Genomic DNA, 20,215 nt, shown 5'->3' on the forward strand with positions numbered 1-20,215 from the left:
TGACACTTCCCTCTGGGATAAAGTGAAGCTACAAATTGGCCCTGTGGTTTAATACAAAAGAAACAGCAGTTAGGCTTGCTATTTCCTATCAGCCTCAACACCTACCATTCCTTTGTAGTTTACAGTACTCAACAAGTAATGGGTAGTTTGCTAAGCAGGAAGATCTGGAGGTGTTGAGGTAATCTTAATCTCCTCGGGGGAGATAGTCCTTTAGTATACTAGCTTTTCTCTGGTGTTTTGTTGCTGACTGCTCTGAACTTCCCTGACATCTTTTTGATTCAGTCAACTGAATAGTAGGGATTTCCTTCTCATAATTGTTCTTTTAAAGGGGCTGGAAGGTCTGACTTCAGACACAAAAATGAAAACATTAGTGAATAAATATTTCATGTTAAAAAACAAAACAAACCCCAAAACATTGGTTTTCCTTTGTGGCCCAAAGGGCTTCCTTTCAGAGATCATAGTGGAAACACCTGACTACTTATATAGGTGCCTAGTTCCTAAAACCTGATATCTAATTTGGGACTTGGAAGGAGAATGTGGAAGAAGTGTGCACCTACATCAGCCATGGAGAGCAGTTGGTGCTGATTAGCCAGTATTTACTTGGATACTTTGATGGATCTGTGATCTTATCAATGTGGGTAATTTCTCTAACCATGAGAAATCTCAGTCCATCTATAATACAATTTCTTGTCCAATTTCCCCATAAATTCCACACAGTGGATCTCTGCAGCATAATGGGCGCTCTCTAAGTTGCTTGAAATTGAGTGGATACCAGAGAGCACAAGAGCTGTCCTTTGGTGCCCTTATTCTCCCTGTAACACCAGCCCTTTCCCTTGTCTGGCCATACATCTCTCTGAAGAGATCTTGCGTGCAGCATCTCCTTTCCATTTCTAAGTTGGGCATATGTTATAACCTGTTGACCTTCGCTACCCTTTTGGAAAATCTACAAAAATTTAAATCTTCCATGACTTGCAGCCATGTAACATCAGTAAAAGAATGTAAGAGTCATTAAAAATACTGTAATTTCCCAGCCTTCTTTTTACCTCTCCTCTAGTTCTGGGTCCTGTTTATTATGCTTGAGGCTTCTCTGTCCAAGATGTATGTAGTTTGAGGTATTATGGACTAGTTTTATATATTATCCATAGCATGTCAAATCATAATTGTATCATAATTCAGACAGACATTCTTTCTCCTCCTGTTTTTTTTTATGTGATTAAGTAGGCTAAACTCTTTTGAGATTTTTGAGTCTCATGTAGGAGGCTGTACAATTTTCTAGGACCTGATTCAGTCAATAGTGTCATCCACAATCAGGAGTACCTGAGGAACTTGCCAATCGATGTAGGAGGCAAAAAAAGGGGTTAACAGAAAAACCCAAGATCCAAGCTCTAATTCAGATATTAGCTCTAAAAGGGATTCAGACCCCTGTTAATGGATAACTTACAAGTCAAGATGCTAGGTTCTCTTACCCACATAAATCAGTACCTAGAATGGGAACAGAGAGAGGGAGACCATGAAGACCTGAAACAATAACAATGATAAAATGACAGGCTATAGAAATTTAGACTCAAAATAAATGAAAAATGAAGATGTTTTGAAACTAGCCATGGGAATCAGAAAGAGACATGCTCAGAAAAGGCCAAGTTTGTCTCCAGATTCACCTTATGACGTATAAACCCCAAAAACACCTCCACAGAAAAAGGTACCTGCCTCAGGGGGTTGGTTTAGGACCCCAGGAACTCCAAATTAGGATAGGCCCTCCCCTGTACCTCCCAAAGGTGGAGATTATTATAATGAGTAGGACAGGCCCTCCCCTGTACCTCCCTAAGGTAGAGATTATTATAATAAGACTGATAATCGATTTGTCTATACTATAAATATAACTGTCTTTTCTTACCCTATACGAGAGAGATACCTTTCCACTTTTCTGGTTCTCTCCCTGTGGTCACTCACAGTATTGCAATAAAACTTGGGAAACTGAGTCACTGAGTCTTGTAATTCTTTTGGGATGACTCACGATTAATTTGACCCCAAATTCCATCCCACATCAAATCTATAAAAGGAGTACCTTCATCAGTTTCTCTGCTACATATCTTCCATGAGAATGGTAGACACCTTTAGTGGGAATGAGACATCTGTCATATTTTACTTGATACTTTTTTACTTTTTAAAAATAAATTTTTACTCATATCTTTTGTTCTTTATGTTGCCCATATTCCTTCCCCCTTGATTTTTCCCTTCCATCTCAAAAGCCATCCCTTATAATAAAGGTCGTTTTATAAGAAAAAGAAGAGAAAAATTAGCAAAACCAATTCGTTGGGGGGGGGGCGGAGAGGATCTGATTTGCTAGTACTTGCAAACAAAATTCTCTTAGATTGTTTAAGAAATCTTTTTATGATTTTTGACATACTTGAGAAACACCTTGTTGGAGGGAAGCTTTATGACAGCATTTTGCTCTTTGGAATAAAATGCTTTTTTATAAACAATAACAAGCATTAAGTTCCTTGAGGTATTTTATTATTTGCATCTTTGAGTTAATTAACATCATATAAGTTTGATTTAATTTGAAGCCTCATACCAAATTCTTTGTCAGATTTCTCTATCTCATCCCTGTCAATAGATACTGGTGGATAGGTCACAACTGTTTTAATGGTGTTGTGGTTCTCCCCCACCCCCCCCAAAAAAATACCAAAAAACAAAAATTAAAATACTATATAAATTCTGGCTCTCCTCATTCTTCCCACTGTTTTTAATTGACTTTGAACATCTGACAAAATTAGCTCCTTTATTTGCCATTCCTAGGAGAAATCTATATGCTATCTTTCCATTTAGCTTCAACCTCCTTTTCCCCCCCCCCTCTGCAAGGATATACTTTATTCAAAATAAACAAGATACCTAAAGGGCAAGTTAGGTGTGGAAGGTAGCATTGTATTTTTTTTTAAGTAAATTTCTTTTTAATCAGCAAAAATCTTTCTCTCCTATCTCACCTCAATTGAGAAAGAATAACAAAACCCCTGTTGGGAAAGCTTTAATCTTTATTTTGAGTCCTTTGCCTCTCTATCAGAAAGTAGCATGTTTCCTCATGAGACCTCTGGAATCATGGTCAATAATTACAAAGATCAGAGTTTCAAATTTCAGAGTTGTTTTCTTTATAATATTATTGTCATATAAATTGCTCTCTTGGTTCCACTCACTTTACTCTGTACTAATGCCAATAAGTCTTTCCAGATTTCTCTGACATTATTCCCTTCATCATAGTACAATAGTATTAGATCACATTTATATAAGTTGTTCAGCTGTTCCCCGACTGATGTACAACCTCTCAATTTCCAGTTCTTTGCTAACATAAAAAGAACTATAAATGTTTTTGTACATCCTTAGTTAGAATTTGTTTTGCTTAGGACTAATCTCTCCCTTAATCTCTCCCCAGCTACATGTGTATTCTCTCCTTTGACCAATTTAGATGAGAATGAGGTTCAAGGGTCAGTAACTTTGCCCCACCTATTCCTTCTTGATTGTATAGACTTCTACTTGAGCACCCCATTTATGTAAAATAATTTTCCCTAGTTCTCCCCTCTCCCCATCATTGTATTCCTTTTTTCACCCCATTACCAAGGCAGCTAGGTGGTTCAGTAGGTTCACATCCAGCCTTAGGCACTATCTGTATGAACCTGAACAAGTCACTTAACCTCAGTCTTATTTGTAAAATGGGGATAATAATAGTACCTACCTCCCAGCATTGTTTCGAGGATCAAATGAGATCTTTGTAAAGCACCTGGCACAATGTAGGCACTTAATAAATCCTTCCCTCTCTTCGTCCCAAGATTATCAAGAAATAAAAGAACCACTCCCAGGGTGTCTAATTAGACTCCTTCAATGACCCCTGATGATGATAGGTTTAGAGGGCATATGTCATCACCCCCATTAGAAAGTAAGCAGTTTATCCTTGCTTAATCCCTTAGGATTGTTTGTTCATGTTTACCTTTTTATGTTTTTCTTTACTCCAGTGTTTGTACTTCAGAGTACCTAAATAGGTTTGCTCTTTTCATTGGCAATGCTTGGAAGTCCTCTTTTATTAAAGGTCCATTCCCCTGGCCCCCCCCCCCCCCCCCCGTCCCCCCCCCCCCCCCCGTCCCCCCATTATACTCAGTTTTGCTGAGTAAGTTGTTCTTGGTTGTAAGCTTATATCCTTTGTCTTCTGGAATATTCCATTCCAAGCTCTTAATTACTAATATAGTTGGTGGTTGCTAAATCTTGTGTGGCTCCTTAATGCTTGAATTTTTTCTTTCTGACTGCTTGCAGTATTTTTTTCCCCTTTGATAGGAAGCTCTGGATTTTGACTATAATGTTCCTGGGAGTTTCCATTTTGGAAATTCTTTCAAGAGGTAACTGATAGATTCTATTTCCCCTTAGCCCTCTGGTACTAGACAATTTTCTTTTATGATTTTTTTGAAGATATATATGACTCTTTTTTGGTCATTGTTTTTAAGTGGTCTGGTGATTCTCAAGTTACCTCTTCTTAATCTATTTTCCAGACCAGTTGCTATTAATTTCCTTTCCAGTTCTTCCATAGTTCTCATTTCTTTTCTAATTTTTTTCATCTAGTGCTTTCATCTCATTTATAAAAAATAGTTTGTAATTCTTTTTTTAAAACTTGTACTTCATTTATTCCAGGAATTCTAGTTGAATTTGTGCCTGGCTGTGTTTTACTTTGAATCTTTGTCAGTATTTTGGCGTCATTCTTTTCTTCTGGGTTTGTACTATGAATGTCCTTATCTCCATAATAGTTTCTGCAACTTCCTTTTGCTTTCTGGTTCATTTATAGCAAAAATATAAAGATAAATATGATTCATTTCTGCCAGAATATCTACTTGATCACTAGATAAGGATCTCATATTTAGAATACCAGTGGCTAAATTAATAATTATGGTCTAAAATCTGAGTAATTTTTAGCATTTTCTGCCACTTTGCCACCATCTCTGCTGAAACTGAAGGGGACCATGCAAGACTGAGTTATTTTTTTGTTTCATGAATTTCCATGACTGAAGACTTCATCACCTATTGGCCGGCCTGCTAGTAGTCAACCTCTATGTACTTAAGCTGAATCTAGGAAAGCAGATTCTGTCTGTCAGTGGGAACATACCTGAAACCTTCCCAGCATGATAAAACTTAGACTTGTGCTCATGCTTACACTACATTGGTATAGCCTTTATTGACCCAAGATCATATTTAGGCCAAAAATAGGACTTTGTGAAGGCTATGGCAAACAAAAGAGGAAAAAACATTCTTAGGCAAGTGGAGGAGGTAGCAATCAGTGAGTCTTTGTGTTACTATATTCCTTAGGCTGGTTTAGGAATGTTTGAAAGTTGGAGAGAGAATAAGGATATATCTGGGTAGCAAACTGCAGAGAGATTTGTATAATACATATTAATCTAGCTACAGCTTTGTAAAAGTGCCACAAACTTTTATTGAGCATCTATATATGCAGTGTATCACAATGTTAAGCACCACTGTGGGATTAAAAGGTGAACACCACAAATTCTGCCCTCAAGGACTTTTATTCTAGTTATGGAAAGAGTGACAATGCCAGGTAATATACATAAGATGAATAATGTAGATTAGAAGTACTAAAGGAGTTCAGAGAAAGGTGAAGTAACTGTACTGGCATAGTTGAGAATAAATACTCTGAAAAGGTCAGACTTGAGCTGGGCAGATAACTAGGATTTGGTTAAGCAGAGAAAAGGAAGAGGAGGCTATATGAAAGGACTGCATACACTACAAAGCATAGTTCAGATGTATGGGAATATTCTACCACTGCTTGGGGGAAAGAAAGTTTTATTGATGCTCTTTTAAAAATATCATTCTTGGGGCGGCTAGGTGGCACAGTGGACAAAGCACCGGCCTTAGATTCAGGAGGACCTGAGTTCAAATCCAGCCTCAGACATTTGACACTTACTAGCTGTGTGACCTTGGGCAAGTCACTTGCATTGCCCAGCCTCCCCCCTCTCCCCCCAATCATTGTTGCTTCACATTGGCTCCTTCCCATCTCCTGTAGATCTCTCCCTTATAATAACAAATAAGTTTATTCCAACAAAATGACACATTGGTCAGGCCTGAAAATGTATGCATCATTCAGGAAGACTTTTAGTCCCCCATCATCGTTCTATCAAAAAGCAATAGAAGGGGGCGGCTAGGTGGCACAGTGGACAAAGCACTGGCCTTAGATTCAGGAGGACCTGAGTTCAAATCCAGCCTCAGACATTTGACACTTACTAGCTGTGTGACCTTGGGCAAGTCACTTAACCCTCATTGTCCCACACACACAAAAAAAGCAATAGAAATACTTCACCATTGCTCTCTTGAAGTCATGATTACTCACTGAATTGATCAGAAGGCTGAAGTTTTTTGGTGTTGTATTCCTTATTATATTGTGGTCATCATTCAAATTGTTCTCCTGGTTCTGCTTACTTTACTGCATCACTTTTTTTTTTTTTTTGGTGAGGTAGTTGGGGTTAAGTGACTTGCCCAGGGTCACACAGCTAGTAACTGTCAAGTGTCTGAGGCTGGATTTGAACTCAGGTCCTCCTGACTCCAGGGCTGGTGCTCTATTCACTGTGCTACCTAGCTGCCCCCATTGTATCACTTCTTACAAGACTCCCACAATTTCTCTGAATTCTATGTATTCTTCATGTCTTGTGGTACAGTAATATTCCATTACATAATTTATTCAGCCCCCCCCATTCTTTTCTAATGTAAAAGGTGCAACTTTGAATATTTTTCTCTCTTTGGGACTTCCTCTGTCTTTGACCATGGTTTGCCACTCAGTTAATGGTATCACTGGATCAAAAGATGTGTACAGTTTAGTGGCTTCTTTTCTGAATTTGGTAAGTAATGGCTCAGGTAGGGACCATTCCTTCTGTGTCTCCTTGTGCCTGTTACTCTTCAGATTTGCTGTTACCACCCCTGTTTCCAGAAATGTACAATGCTGTGGCAGCCATGTGTACAAGTTGATTTCTTGCTTTTTCCTCCTACAGGATTTATGACCAACGTAAAATTGATGAGAATGAGAATAATGGTGTGCTGAAGAAATTTTGTCCTCATCACCTGGTAAAGTCTGTGATGGATTGTTGACTTTAGGCTTGCCTGACTCATTTTGACGGTCCACAAAGGGAATGGGCTGCCTTAGGAGGTAGTGAATTCCCTTCACTGAAGTTTTTCAAACCAAGATCGAGTGACTACTTGTTGGGTATAATATAGAGGAGGTTCTTGTTAAAGTTCAGGTTGGATTAGCGGTCTCTTTTGGCTCTGAGAATCTCTTATCTATCTCAAATTCTGCCATGAGTAGTCACCTAGATTCTTGATTAGATTTCATCATTCTTCTAATTCAGCAGTTCCTTTATTGTGAACCCTGGAACCCCTGTCAATAGGAGGTGGCAGGCCAATATTTCATTGGTTTGTAGTCCCTCTTTGAGGGGTAAATATTTTAGGGGAAATTGAAAAGGAAACCTATTTTCCTGAAAAGGTGAAAAAGTTTGATGAATGGATGGATGTCAGTGTCTGCTCTTTGTTGCAGGTAAACAGTGAATCCAAAGCAAATATCACCTGTCTTGTGTACAGCCATGATGGCACAGGTATGTGGGTAGTGACCAGCTCCTAGGCAACAGTTGAAAATGAGAAGCATATTATTTTCAGAGCACACCACTTTTGTCACAACTCTCTGGGTGGAGCTGATGGGGATTCTAACAATTAGGGCAGGTAAAAGAGGAAAAACATCCCTTTACTCTGAGATGCAAGGGAACCCTTGAGTATACTGGTCATGGTTGTATCTAGCCAAGCCCAAAGCTTAACTGCTTTCACCTAGCAGGTTCTTAATGCACATAACTTATCCCTGAGTTAGTAGCTGTTATTCTTCTTAGACCCATACCGTCTGTGAATAGAATACCCTAGACACATGGTCAGGTTGCCATCTTCAGTATGGAGCATATAGTAAAAAACTCTTCCAATTTATGATTCTGATTTCTTCCTATGTCTTCACCACTGTATCCTTGTTTCCGGCAGAGCTCCTTGCCAGTTACAATGATGAGGACATTTATCTCTTCAACTCTTCTCACAGTGATGGTGCCCAGTACATCAAGAGATATAAGGGGCACCGAAATAATGCTACAGGTAAAGATTCTGACACATGTATCATGCTACTCTTTCTGTGGGGAGTTGGACATCTACAGGACCTGGAGTAGATAGCCACTAAAATTCTCTTTCTGTCAATGTGAGTAGTGAAGGGCTTTTCCACATGAAAGGAGATCTCTCTGAGTCACAGTACTCAGATAAATGAGGCTCAAAGGGGTTGCTTAGAGAAGAGGCATATACAGTTTGTGGAGGAACCTATTAATACAGAAAGTCATAGAACAGAACTTGCAACTTTTCCAAATTTTTGTGCCAAGGTTCTTATTCCTTTCATTTTGGCACATGGGGATTGTAGGAAACCAATATGTATGTATTAGTCAGTGATGTATAAGGTAGAGGGAAATAAGGGGTAATATTGAACCCCTATTGATACATGTGAAAGGGGAGAGCAGGTGACTGGTGGTGGGGATAGAGTTATGATCATAGTTGCCATTTATGTAATGCATAAGTTATCTCATTTGAGCCTCCCAACAACCCATCTGTGAGATACTATAGGCTGTATCTTCATTTTACAGATGAGAAAATGGATGTTTAGAAAAGTTGCCCATGGCCATATAGCTAATAAAATGCTAGATGTAAGATTTGAATTCAGGTGTTCCTGACTCCTAAGTCCAGCACTCTTTCCTTCATGGATGTCAGCAGTACCCTGAGTGCCACTGAAAATTGACATTTATTGGTTACTGTCACACCTGAGCTATAAGTTACATCTATCCTGGATGTTGTATGGTTGGGTGTGATGTTCTTAGGTCATCCAGCTGTGTAATTTTTCTTAGCAGTGGCAGGACTTATCAGCACAGATCTCAGCCTACCAGAGAGAAGACAGCAAGGATACCAGCCTAAAATATTGGCAGCTATGGAACAGTTCAGATTCTTGACCTCTTCTATTAGATACAAAGAATACCATGGGGGGGCGGCTAGGTGGTGCAGTGGATAAAGCACTGGCCCTGGATTCAGGAGTCCCTGAGTTCAAATCCGGCCTCAGACTCTTGACACTTACTAGCTGTGTGACCCTGGGCAAGTCACTTAACCCCCATTGCCGCCGCCGCCCCCCCCCCCCCGCCGATTTTTAGTATCAGTTGAGATTAAATGCTCCTGGTATCTGTGAAACATGTTTATCAGGCTGAGGAAGCTGATGACTCTGGAAATATTGATAAAGCATTTTTTGTAATGAGGTTTTTTTGTTTTTCAGTAGGTGAGCTCCTAGGGTATAGAATAATAATACCTGTCTAGTTGTCAGTAAACCTGGGTAGACCCTTAAGTGGATAGCTAAATAGTCCAATAATGGCTATCCTTCATGAATCATCACACTGGACAGATTAAGGTTGGTACTGAGGAACTGTAGTATAGTGGAGCATATAATGTACTTGGAATCAGGAAACCAGAATTCATGTCCTAACTCTCACTTAGAAGCTGTGTGACCTTGGGCAAACCATACTCCCTTTCTGAGATAGTTTCCTTATTGTTAAAATGAGGCATTTGGATAGTTTGTACAGTTCTTCCCAACTGTAACATTTTTTGATTATGGATTACCAAGTTCCTGCCCTAAGAGTAGCTATTTGGAAGAATACAAATAAGCTCTGGGGGTCTGTGGTGGTTCCCTCTCTTGTGGCCATTTGCTACATGTGTGTGCTCGCTTGAGTTCTTTATAAATGAAAAAGATCCATTGGCTCAAAGCTGAGCTAGAACTAGTGCTGGTGCTGAATGGGGAACATGAGCTGGAATATATGGGCATTTTGCTCTGAGCAAGGCAGATGGATACAGGCCTGGTGCCAACCCTCATATAGGAATCTTTCCCCTCACTTCCCATTTCAGTGAAAGGCGTCAATTTCTATGGCCCTAAGAGCGAATTTGTGGTGAGCGGCAGCGACTGTGGGCACATCTTCCTTTGGGAGAAATCGTCCTGCCAGATCATCCAGTTCATGGAAGGGGACAAGGGAGGCGTGGTGAGTGTGGTGTGGTGGGTCTGGCTGGCTCCCCAGCCCCCCAACCACTAAGGTGGGTATAGGCAGTACATAACATCCTCTTGTGACAGGGTTGAGGAACATGGGCCAACCTTGCTCTGTTTCTATAGGGTTTTTTTCCTTTTCTTCTTTCTTCCTATAATTTTCCCCTTAGATCTCTGCCTCCTCTAAGGCAGGGTCTTCCAGAAGAAAATAGAATAAAATCTTACCTATGTGCAGTAACTCTCCTTAGCACTAGCTTTTCCCAAGAAAAAAGTAATTTGGAGGTTTGTGCAGTCTTCTCACCATAGCCTATGGCTAAACCCATGTATTTTCTAGTAAGGGAGCTATTGTCCTGGAATCTGGTATATAATCTTGTCTTCCAGTATGGTGTTATTGGATCTATGCTCTGTTACCTCTCTCTTGTTTTACGTAAATGCATTTAAATACAATAAAATTATGTTGAGTTGGGGCAAAAAAAGTGTGATTCCAGGAATGCTGGTGGAAGAACTAGTTTACCTCATTGGTTATATCCTTTTCCCTTCCTTCTCTATCTCCTCATGCCCTCCTTTTTGTGTGTGTGACCTCAGAAGGAAAGGCAAACTACACCATTAGATTTAGAGTTAGAAGACCTGAATTTGAATCCCAGCCCTACTTACAACTCTTGGAGCCTAAGTTTCCCATCAGTAAAATGAGGGTTTTAGACTAAATGAACTCTGAAGACCACTTTCAGTTTTAGATTATGTTATTTGACTATGGGTTAAGTGTTACAGATATCAAAAGGGAGTTGTAGGGACAGCTAGGTGGCGCAGTGAATAAAGCACTAGCCCTGGATTCAGGAGGACCTGAGTTCAAATCTGGCCTCATACACTTGACACTTAGTAGCTGTGTGACTTTGCGTCACTTAACCCTCATTGCCCCGCAAAAACAAAAAAGCAAGTTGTTGTAGTATTAGAAAAAGTCATCTACTAAGCTTATTTCTGACTACCCAGTACTTTTTAGAAGCTAAAGAGACCCAACTCTAGCTGTAAATAGTTATAGCAATTTCATTAACTTGAAACATGGGTGACTGGGGAGAGCTGACCTATATCCTCTTGGATTCCTGTGGTCCTTCAGTGTTTTTCATCATTGTTTCTATCTTGATAAGACTCCAGATATCTCCAGGCTTACTTGGAATGGAGAGTCAGGGCCCTCTTTTGTGTTTTTTGATTTATTCTTGTTTGTTTATAATAGTGGTTCTACAAGTCCTATTCCAATGCTGCTACCTCCTTTGGAGGTGATCTTGGGTTCTTGAAGGCAATACCAGCAGAAAACAAGCTATGGCAGGTTCTAGAAAGGCTTCTACATAGGCCCATCAACAAGCCTCTTTTGTGGACCAGCCTAATTAAGTATAGAGCAGCATGGCACCAGTAAGCTGGCCACTAGGTGGCATATTCTTTGGCCATGGAAACCCAGGAAACCTCAGAAAAAAAAGAAAAAGAAATGTCCCCCAGGCAACACCCTTCAGATTCTTTGTTGATGGTAACAGAGTTGCAGGAAAGAAGGAAGAACATGCTAAGAATCAGTTTTCCAACCATTTATAAACATTTATCTGTTGACATACTGCTAGAAGATATGGACTTTATCAATATTGACATTCTCACAAAAAAAAAAAAACAACAACCAAAGGATATAAGGAAGTAATCTTTGAATAGAAGGATGGTTCACAGGCATTCCTTGAAGGTACAAATAAAGGAGCTGATGGCATTGGTTTTGTCAGAGGCGACAAGAAATATTTCATGGGAGTATTCATTTTGATAGCATCCCATGCTTTTTTTCTCATGCTGCTGATGAACATAAGCAAAAAGAAGATAATTTATGCACAGACATCTATTGCAGAAGATTAGGAGTTAGTGAAATTCTATGAAAATTGGTCCCTATAATGAAAAGGTGAGTCTGGAGTGAGGTGGGTATATGACCAAAAAAAAGAAAGTGTTGGAAATATGGCTCAGGATCAAGAAAACAAAATTTTTAGATTCCTCTGATAACCTTGTGCTGGTGTATCAGAAATACTTTTTTTAAGAAGACAGACAAGAATCACTGGACACTGGTAAGCACTGAACAACCTCACAAAATTGAAATTAAATATTTTAGCTGCTAAAGAATGACTGATATGGGGCAGCTAGGTGGCGCAGTGGATAGAGCACCGGCCCTGGAGTCAGGATTACCTGAGTTCAAATCCGGCCTCAGACACTTGACACTTACTAGCTGTGTGATCCTGGGCAAGTCACTTAACCCCAGTTCTCACACACACACACACACACACACACACACACACACACACACACACACACAAGAATGACTGATTACTGATATAGAAAGTGTTCCCAACTTTGCTTTCCATGTAGTCAAACCACTGAATTGTTGGAGCAAAGATTACAATTAATATACCAAGTTAGGAGAAAGAACAAATATGAAATGAATTGCATGTAATTAAAGGAAGTCCAATTTGAATTATTTTAAAAAGCTATTGATATCAAAAAATGGGCAATGGATAAAGGAACAGCCATTATTAATACATATGATCACTGTTCTCTCTGGAAGCTTAACCTATATAGCAGTCACCACAGCAAGAAGGCCAAAAAAGTGTAGGAACCACCTTAGCCAACAAACACTTGGTCTCTTTGCCAGTAAAAGAAGCATTCAAATGCAATACGGGATTAGAATATAAATTCAAACTATTTATATAATCCAAAGGATGGTGGAGGGTCATGAACAATTTCAACTCATGAAAAGGCAAGAAATGGTGGAGAAGAAATGAGGCAAGCTTGTGAGACCCAGGTAAGCCAGATCATTATAAGCACATTTAGAAATGAAACTTGAAGGACAGCAAACAGATTGTTAGTGGAAAAGATCTGTTAAGGTTTCTACAACATCATTTTTTCTTCATTAGTGACAATAGGGCTACCAAATTTGGACTCAGTATCACGGTTCTTGATGTTCTTACATGATGAAATACAAATGACACTAATGGAAACAAAAAATAGGAGTCACTGAACTAACCCAACAATATGAAGGAGGTCTGTGTGGGAATTAACACAGTTATGAGAATGCTGAAAGATTGATTTCTCAAGATGTCTGACCTAGGGGGAAAATATAGAACAATTAGAAAAAAATGAATGTTATTTTTGCCAGAAACAATTAAGAAGTTATCAGTTTTGACCTAACCATATGATGACCACCTTTTCTCTAAAGTATTTAAGAACCACTTAAGTATATACTAAGGGCATCCTTGATAAAAATATGAGATGAGCACAGATAGTCATTCTTTTAAAATATTTTATGATAGACTATAGCTTTAGTCACACTGTTGATTGAAAGGTACAGTGAATAAGAACATACAGTTGCTTGGTGTTTGTTGGTTTAATTAAAAAAGGCATTTGCTTTGGTAGAGCAAAATATATGCTCAAAAGCTCTCAGACAGGGTATTTCCATACATATGGGGAAATCATAGAATATTCCTTGGTATGTGCAACAACACAGATTATTTTGTTCAATGATTTGATTATTACTGTCATTTGAGATATAAAATGGAAGATGTGCTCTCCACAGATGTTTGCCACTCTTGTGGAAAATGGCCAGCTCAGGGTCCAGATTGACAAAGGCATTCCCTCTAGATGCTGTTGTTTGTGGATATCATACTAATTGAATCATTCCCTGGACCATTGCAGAGTTTCCTAAATGAGATCTGTAGTCACTCTGGAGAGTTCAGCCTAACTATTCACACATGAAAAACCAAGTAGATGAAGAATTCCTATTGTCTGGATTATTTTGTAGTTGTCAGGACAGCTCATATAGCTGTTCCATCAGTCCATGTATTTTGGATAAGTGCTGCAGGTGGATAATGAACTGTGCTCATAATTAAATAGGATAGAGTGATTGATTTGCATTTGGGATATTGTACAGCTCTTTCAGTGACCCTAAGCTTCTTTCTAATAGAAGAGCCTCTTTTAATAGCAAGTCATCTTCCAGTGTTGCTTTATGGTGATGAATCATGTAATACCACAGTCATGAAGTAATCAAAATGTTAGATTAGGGCAATGGTGAATGTAAATAGGCTGCAATTTGCTAAAGATAATGTGCTTTTTAAAAAAGCATAAATGGGAGGCAACTAGGTGGTTCAGTGGATAAAGCACTGGCCCTGGATTCAGGAGGACTTGAGTTCAAATCCAGCCTCAGACACTTGACACTTACTAGCTGTGTGACCCTGGGCAAGTCACTTAACCCCCATTGCCCCATAAAAATAAAAAATAAATAAATAAATAAGATAATTACAAGAGATACCAGTTCTGGGCAAGCATATTAAAAAAGCATAAATGTTATCATTGAAACAGTATATGAATAGAAAAGGAGATGGGCCAATCATATGAGAATGAGTGATAACTACTGGATAGCCTTTTTGCTACTTTGATGCCCACAATTTCACCAGACCTAGAGGAAGACACCTCCATCTTTCCAAGCCTTGGATGGACCCCTTGTGGAAGATTTATGGGAAAGTGTGGACAAATCACACAGGATAAGAAAGGGTAGATGGATTTGTACTTGCATTGTTGGAAGGAATATGTTAATGAAAACACAAATTCATTGAAGTATTACAGTAATAGCACACATTAACACAGCTTTAATGTTTTATAAAGTGCTTTTCTCTCACAACTCTCTAAAACAGGTTAGTATAAGTATACTTCATTTTGTAGATCAGAGAAGGAAAGTCAATTCTATGTATTCTTACATGGATCTTCTGGTTCTAGATCTAATATTCTTTACATGACACAATGATTTTTATTCTTGCCTCAGCCGAGCCACTGGACTATTTTGGGATCCAGTGCTCCTAAGACCTGAGTAAAGCCAGAGATGCTGAACCTGGAAACTTAGTTTGTTTGTCTAGAAAATACCTGTTAGAATGAGCTGAGGTCCGAGGCAAAATTGGTTACCATGTAGAGTAAGTAAAAGCAAACCACTAGCAAAAACAAATCTCAAAGAATGATGTGTAGTTAGAACGTTGCAGGACTTGACACTTTTATTTGGAGTAGGGTGGGAAAATTGTTATTCTCCCTTAACCCCAAACTCTCCTTGGGATTAATTTCAAAGAGATGAAATGAGCTGACACTTTCCAGGCTTGTGGGTTTTCTCATCTCTGTTAGCATTCCAAAATGACATGGCTGAGTGACTGCAGAAAAGTGTTAACATAGATAGACCACTTTCTGGTAAGCCCGTATGGGAAGAAACAAATGATCCAAACATCTGTTTGGTAGGGCGTTTTCTCAAGAGAATCCCCACCAATCTTTATTATTTCTGGTTCTGTGATTAGATTCTCAGTGAAGAAGGCAGAGGAGCTAAATTAAGGTTATTTCCAGCCCTGCCCTTAACCTCATTCTACAAGTTAAATGATTCATTTGAGCCTATTTACCTTCCCTCTTTTAGGTGGATCCCATAATGCCACTAGACATGGGACTTAACTCTGTATCTGAAATATTAGACTTTATAGTAGTTTTATTATAAAATAAAACATAACTGGAAAAGGGACTTCAGAGGTTATCTAGTCCAGACCTCATTTTACAGGTGAAGGAAACTGAAACCCAGAGAAGTGCAAAGTCTTCTAATTATTTGATGCCTAAGCCAGGACTAGATGCAGATCCCCTGACTAGACCCTGTCCCTGACCCTAGTCTTTAAATGCACATTTTTCTACCATTCAGCGCCATAAAGGTAAGGAGGAATCCTTGGATTCTTGGCACCGTTTTCTAAACTCAAGACTTTCCACTCAGCCCAGTAATCAAGGCCATAGCTCTTTCCAATTTGAACAAAGAATGCAGGTTGGATAAACTATGCAGTTTAAGCCATTTGTTAAAGTGATGATAGACACCCATCACCTCAAACAAAGAATAAAAGTGCAGACCATTAAAAGTGTGTTCTAATGGCCCCATGTCCAATCTTCCCCTCAATTCAGACTTCCTCCTGTCATATGGTCAGGTACTATGATCCATGTTACTCTGTTCTCACTAGCTTTGGGACCCTTACTCCCAAGCTTGAGAAACAAATCACCTGTTGCTGTTGTCTCTTTTTAAGCAAAGTTCACAATGTTGTGACTGGGAAGAGCTTGCCTAAAGGAAAGGGGGCATTTGAGCAAGACACCAAACCAGCTCTATCTTCCTTTGGTCATATTTCTAGAGAAAAGGGTCTAAGTCTTTTTCCTTCACTTCACGGGAGTAGGACTTGATGCCTTCCTTAGTAGATATGAACCAGTATTCCGAGAAGGGTTAGCATCAGTAGGATGGGTTTCTGCTTTATTACTTAGCCTAGTGTCACCTGACCCTTCTCTAAGCCTTTTTTTTTTTCTTTTGGTAAAATATAAATTGAAAAATGAAGACTTGAAAGGAAACTAGTAGACAGGCATGTGATTTCCTTGGTTGTCCCTTTGCTTCTCGAGTGTTTGTGATGGGGTTGTCTGTGGCCGAACCCAAGACTGCTATAGTAGCTGCAAGCATAAGGGGGGGGGGGGGCGGGGGGAGGGGCCTGCAGTGAGTTTAAGACCACAAGTTCTTTTCCTGTCCCATATCAGACTCCAAAGTTTGGAAATGCTGTTTCCAAGGGACCAGCTATTTGGGGGTGGGGAGGTGGTTGTCATTCTTTTCTGCCCAATCATAGGGAAAAGAGTGAATAACCCTGGTTACTAGGACCTGGTATTTTAGCTTTAGACAGCAGGGGGCAGAGGTGTCCTTAGCCAGAAAGAAATGTGAATGTGAAATTTTTCTTGCTTTGTGCATGGCTGTCCTGTTTTGTAGCTGTACACAGAGAAGTGACTGTGACTGGGTTTGTAGGACCTTCGTGGATTTGCTCTGTCAGAATAAGGTTAAGGGAATTATATTCTGTTGAGGTTAGTTGAGAGGAGCGTCTTTGGCCCCATAAGTGTAGGTCACAGAAAAGGATAATTTGGGGTGCCAAAAGGATAATCCTTTTCACCACCACCCCTATCTCTCCTCTTTGTATTTTCCTCTTCATCGGGTAAACAACTCCAGATGAATGTTCCCACATCCATTTCTACTGTCTTTTTGTGGGGGTTGTGAGGGACACTTGATGAAAACTGTCAGAACAGTTCTAGTCTGATGGATTAGAACTCCGAGACTAGATTAGGTCATCTGAACCATGCTTTTGTGGTAGTAATGCCAGTGGGGAGAATAGGTCAGGCAACTAACCATAGGTCTGTATTACGGTAGAGTCAAATCACTGAAACATGTTAGGGGAAAACTGGACTGCTGTTCTTCAACCTTGCTACCTCAGAGCATCTTTTGGTGTTCTATTTCATGCACATGTAGGGGGCACATTTAGCTTAGGCTAGTGGGGTAGGTGTGGCCTTGCCTCTGTCCATACAATTCCCTAACACCACAAAGCCTTCCTGCCAACCTTGTGAGAAAGAGGAGCCACTGAAGAGCAAGCAGTGGGGTTGAAGCCTGGTTTTCCCATCACACCCTGAATCAGTACTTGTTCTTTCTTTCTTTCCAGGTGAACTGTCTAGAGCCCCACCCCCACCTGCCTGTGCTGGCCACTAGTGGTCTAGACCATGATGTCAAGATCTGGGCACCTACTGCTGAGGCTTCCACGGAGCTAACTGGGTTAAAGGATGTAAGTGACCACTAACAAAAGTTGAGCACTTTAATTCCCATCCTCCAGTGTCTCCTTTACTGACTCCTCTTTGTAATAGGGCATCCTAACAGTTTTCTGCCTTTCTCCTTCCCCACATTGTTGCCATTGCCCTTCCTAGACCTATGTCCATCTTAGTTTTAAGGGTCTCTCTTTCCATAATTGGTAATTGGAGAAAGAATCTTTTGGAAGAAACATTCTGAACCAAATCCCTTGCCTGTTTAGTTTGGAACCCAGTGGCTCTTCTCGAGCCCTGGTCACCCTCTATACAAGTAGCCAGGGGTTTTCCTCCCAGTGGAGAGATCCCATTTTGGGAGCTGACACACCTCCAGTCTTCCTGGTCAGGCTATATAGGACTCTAGGTGCTTCCTACTTAGGCTTTATTCCCTTGGGTTCCAGGTGATTAAGAAGAACAAACGGGAGCGGGATGAGGACAGCCTGCACCACACTGACCTGTTTGACAGCCACATGCTCTGGTTCCTCATGCACCACTTGAGGCAGAGACGACATCACCGGGTAAGTTGGAGTGGAGTGGGGAAGATCTCATCTATCCCATTGTTCCCTAAGAACACTGTTCTTACTGAATTGGATTCCCTTTATTAGGAGGGTTAGAAAATGCTACTGACCATCTCCTTCCCAACCCTTGTCTCTTGTTCTGAAGAGAAAAATGGAAGGTCTGGGTTGGGTTTCTCTTGCCTATCCCAGCACCCTCCTACCTGGCCCCTCTCCAAGAGAGTCACATGACTGTATTTTCCTTTGAAAGCCCTAATATATCCAAACAAGAGTCACCACCAAATAGAGCTGGCACCTATGTCCTCCCCCTCCCCTGAAGGAGACATGCCAGTATTGTGTCTCGGTGTGTAGGAAGGGTGCAAGGTTTCAATAACCTATTCAAATCTGAGGAGCTTCTAGCTTCTCAGATAGGAATTTTGTTGGGGAGGGGGAAGATGTTTAGAATCCTTCAGTCCTTGTGATGATTCCTGTGGGCCCCAGTGTCCCCTTTCCTGGTTTGAAGGACCTGCCCTGGGGGGTAGTCACTAACACAACCCCTCACCCCACCAACAGCGCTGGCGGGAGCCCGGGGTCGTCGGGGCCACAGATGGAGACTCAGATGAGTCCCCCAGCTCCTCAGACACATCGGACGAGGAGGAGGGCCCAGACCGGGTGCAGTGCATGCCATCCTGAGAGCCCTGAACTCCCTCGGGAGGGATGAGGGGTAGGGAAGGGGAGGCAACTGGGGCCAGCTTGCCAACCTGCTCTGCTTCTCAGGGGGCATGAGGCTGCCCCTCTCCTGACCCACCCGAGGCCCTCACATTCAGCAGCATTGCACTTTGGACTTTTTGCTTTAGAAAAAGAAAGACATCCAAGGGAGAAGGACTGACCGGAGGAGGGAGACAAAGCATTAAGATGCACAAGGGGCAGGTGGGGGGTTGAGCCCAGGAATATGGTTTGGTGGAGAGGTGCATGGGACTCTGCAGAAATGGCCTCTCCCCAAATCTTTTTCTTTTTTCATTTTCTTTTTCTTTTCTTTTTTTTTTTTGAGCCTGTTGTGTTAGTGTGGTTTTTTTGGGGGTGGGGTGGGGTGGCGGCAGTGTTACTTTTCCTCTCCTCTTCCTTGTTTCTTTGGGGGAGAGGGCCAAGGAATCTTTGGCTGCTCAGCACCATGAAGCCAGAGTGGGAATGGAGGGGCCACTTCCTCTTTGGTTTAGGTTTTTTTGATTTTTTTTCTCTTTTTTTTTTTTAAAGCCTGGGAAAATTGCATTTTCTCCTCCTTCCCTCCCTCCTCCCCCCAATCCCTGCTTGTTCAGGGTAGTTCCACTCCCTGCTAGGACTCCCGCCTCTGAGCCCCAACTATCCCACTCACCTCTTCCCCTCTTTGTCCTCCTTTACATATCACAGTGTTTTGCACTTGATTTTGCCCCCTTCCTTCTCCTTTCATTTTCCACCTCACCACCTAAAACAGGGTGGCAAAGAGGTGGGGGAGAAGGATGAAGATGGGGGGAGGGGGTGTGGATAGGAAGGATGTTTAACTTTTCTGTTACTTTTAAGGAAATGTATGTTTGGCGGCGGTGACGTCCCTTTCCCTATCACTGTTAGAGGCCTAATTTTATATCTATAAATATATTAAAAAGCAAATCAAACTTGGATGTCATCAAGTTAAAATTATTATCAAGGTTTTATGTTCTCTATGAATGTAATAAAGGGACTGGGTGGGAGGGTTTTAAGGAAGGGAGTGGGATTAGTGATCGGGATGACAAGTGGAGTTAGCGTCCCTTTTTTGTCCTCAATATACCTATTTGGAGTTTTCTTTTTGGATCCTAGGGGTCTGGAGGAGGGGAATCTCCCCAACTTTAGAGCACATCTGCCATGAGAAATAGGCAGGGCCTCTCATTGTACAACATGGGTGCTATCCTTCCCT

The 20,215-nt window shown here is 40.8% G+C and overlaps 1 protein-coding gene across 8 annotated transcripts in view; it reads left to right on the forward strand.

The window, feature by feature from the left end:
• The window catches only part of DCAF8 (DDB1 and CUL4 associated factor 8), a 49,356-nt gene extending 29,415 nt beyond the window's left edge, over positions 1–19,941 (forward strand). For all 8 annotated transcript variants that reach the window (XM_043962997.1, XM_043962992.1, XM_043962990.1 and 5 more), the window contains 7 exons: positions 7,032–7,104; positions 7,571–7,628; positions 8,056–8,163; positions 9,994–10,124; positions 17,659–17,778; positions 18,196–18,312; positions 18,862–19,941. In XM_043962997.1, coding sequence (XP_043818932.1) covers positions 7,032–7,104; positions 7,571–7,628; positions 8,056–8,163; positions 9,994–10,124; positions 17,659–17,778; positions 18,196–18,312; positions 18,862–18,981 — 727 coding nt within the window. In that variant the 3' untranslated portion in view covers positions 18,982–19,941. The remainder of the gene's footprint in view (positions 1–7,031; positions 7,105–7,570; positions 7,629–8,055; positions 8,164–9,993; positions 10,125–17,658; positions 17,779–18,195; positions 18,313–18,861) is intronic.
• Positions 19,942–20,215: the final 274 nt, after the last annotated feature.

Source organism: Dromiciops gliroides, chromosome 4, assembly GCF_019393635.1.
Source record: "Dromiciops gliroides isolate mDroGli1 chromosome 4, mDroGli1.pri, whole genome shotgun sequence".
NCBI classification, from domain to species: Eukaryota; Metazoa; Chordata; class Mammalia; order Microbiotheria; family Microbiotheriidae; genus Dromiciops; species Dromiciops gliroides.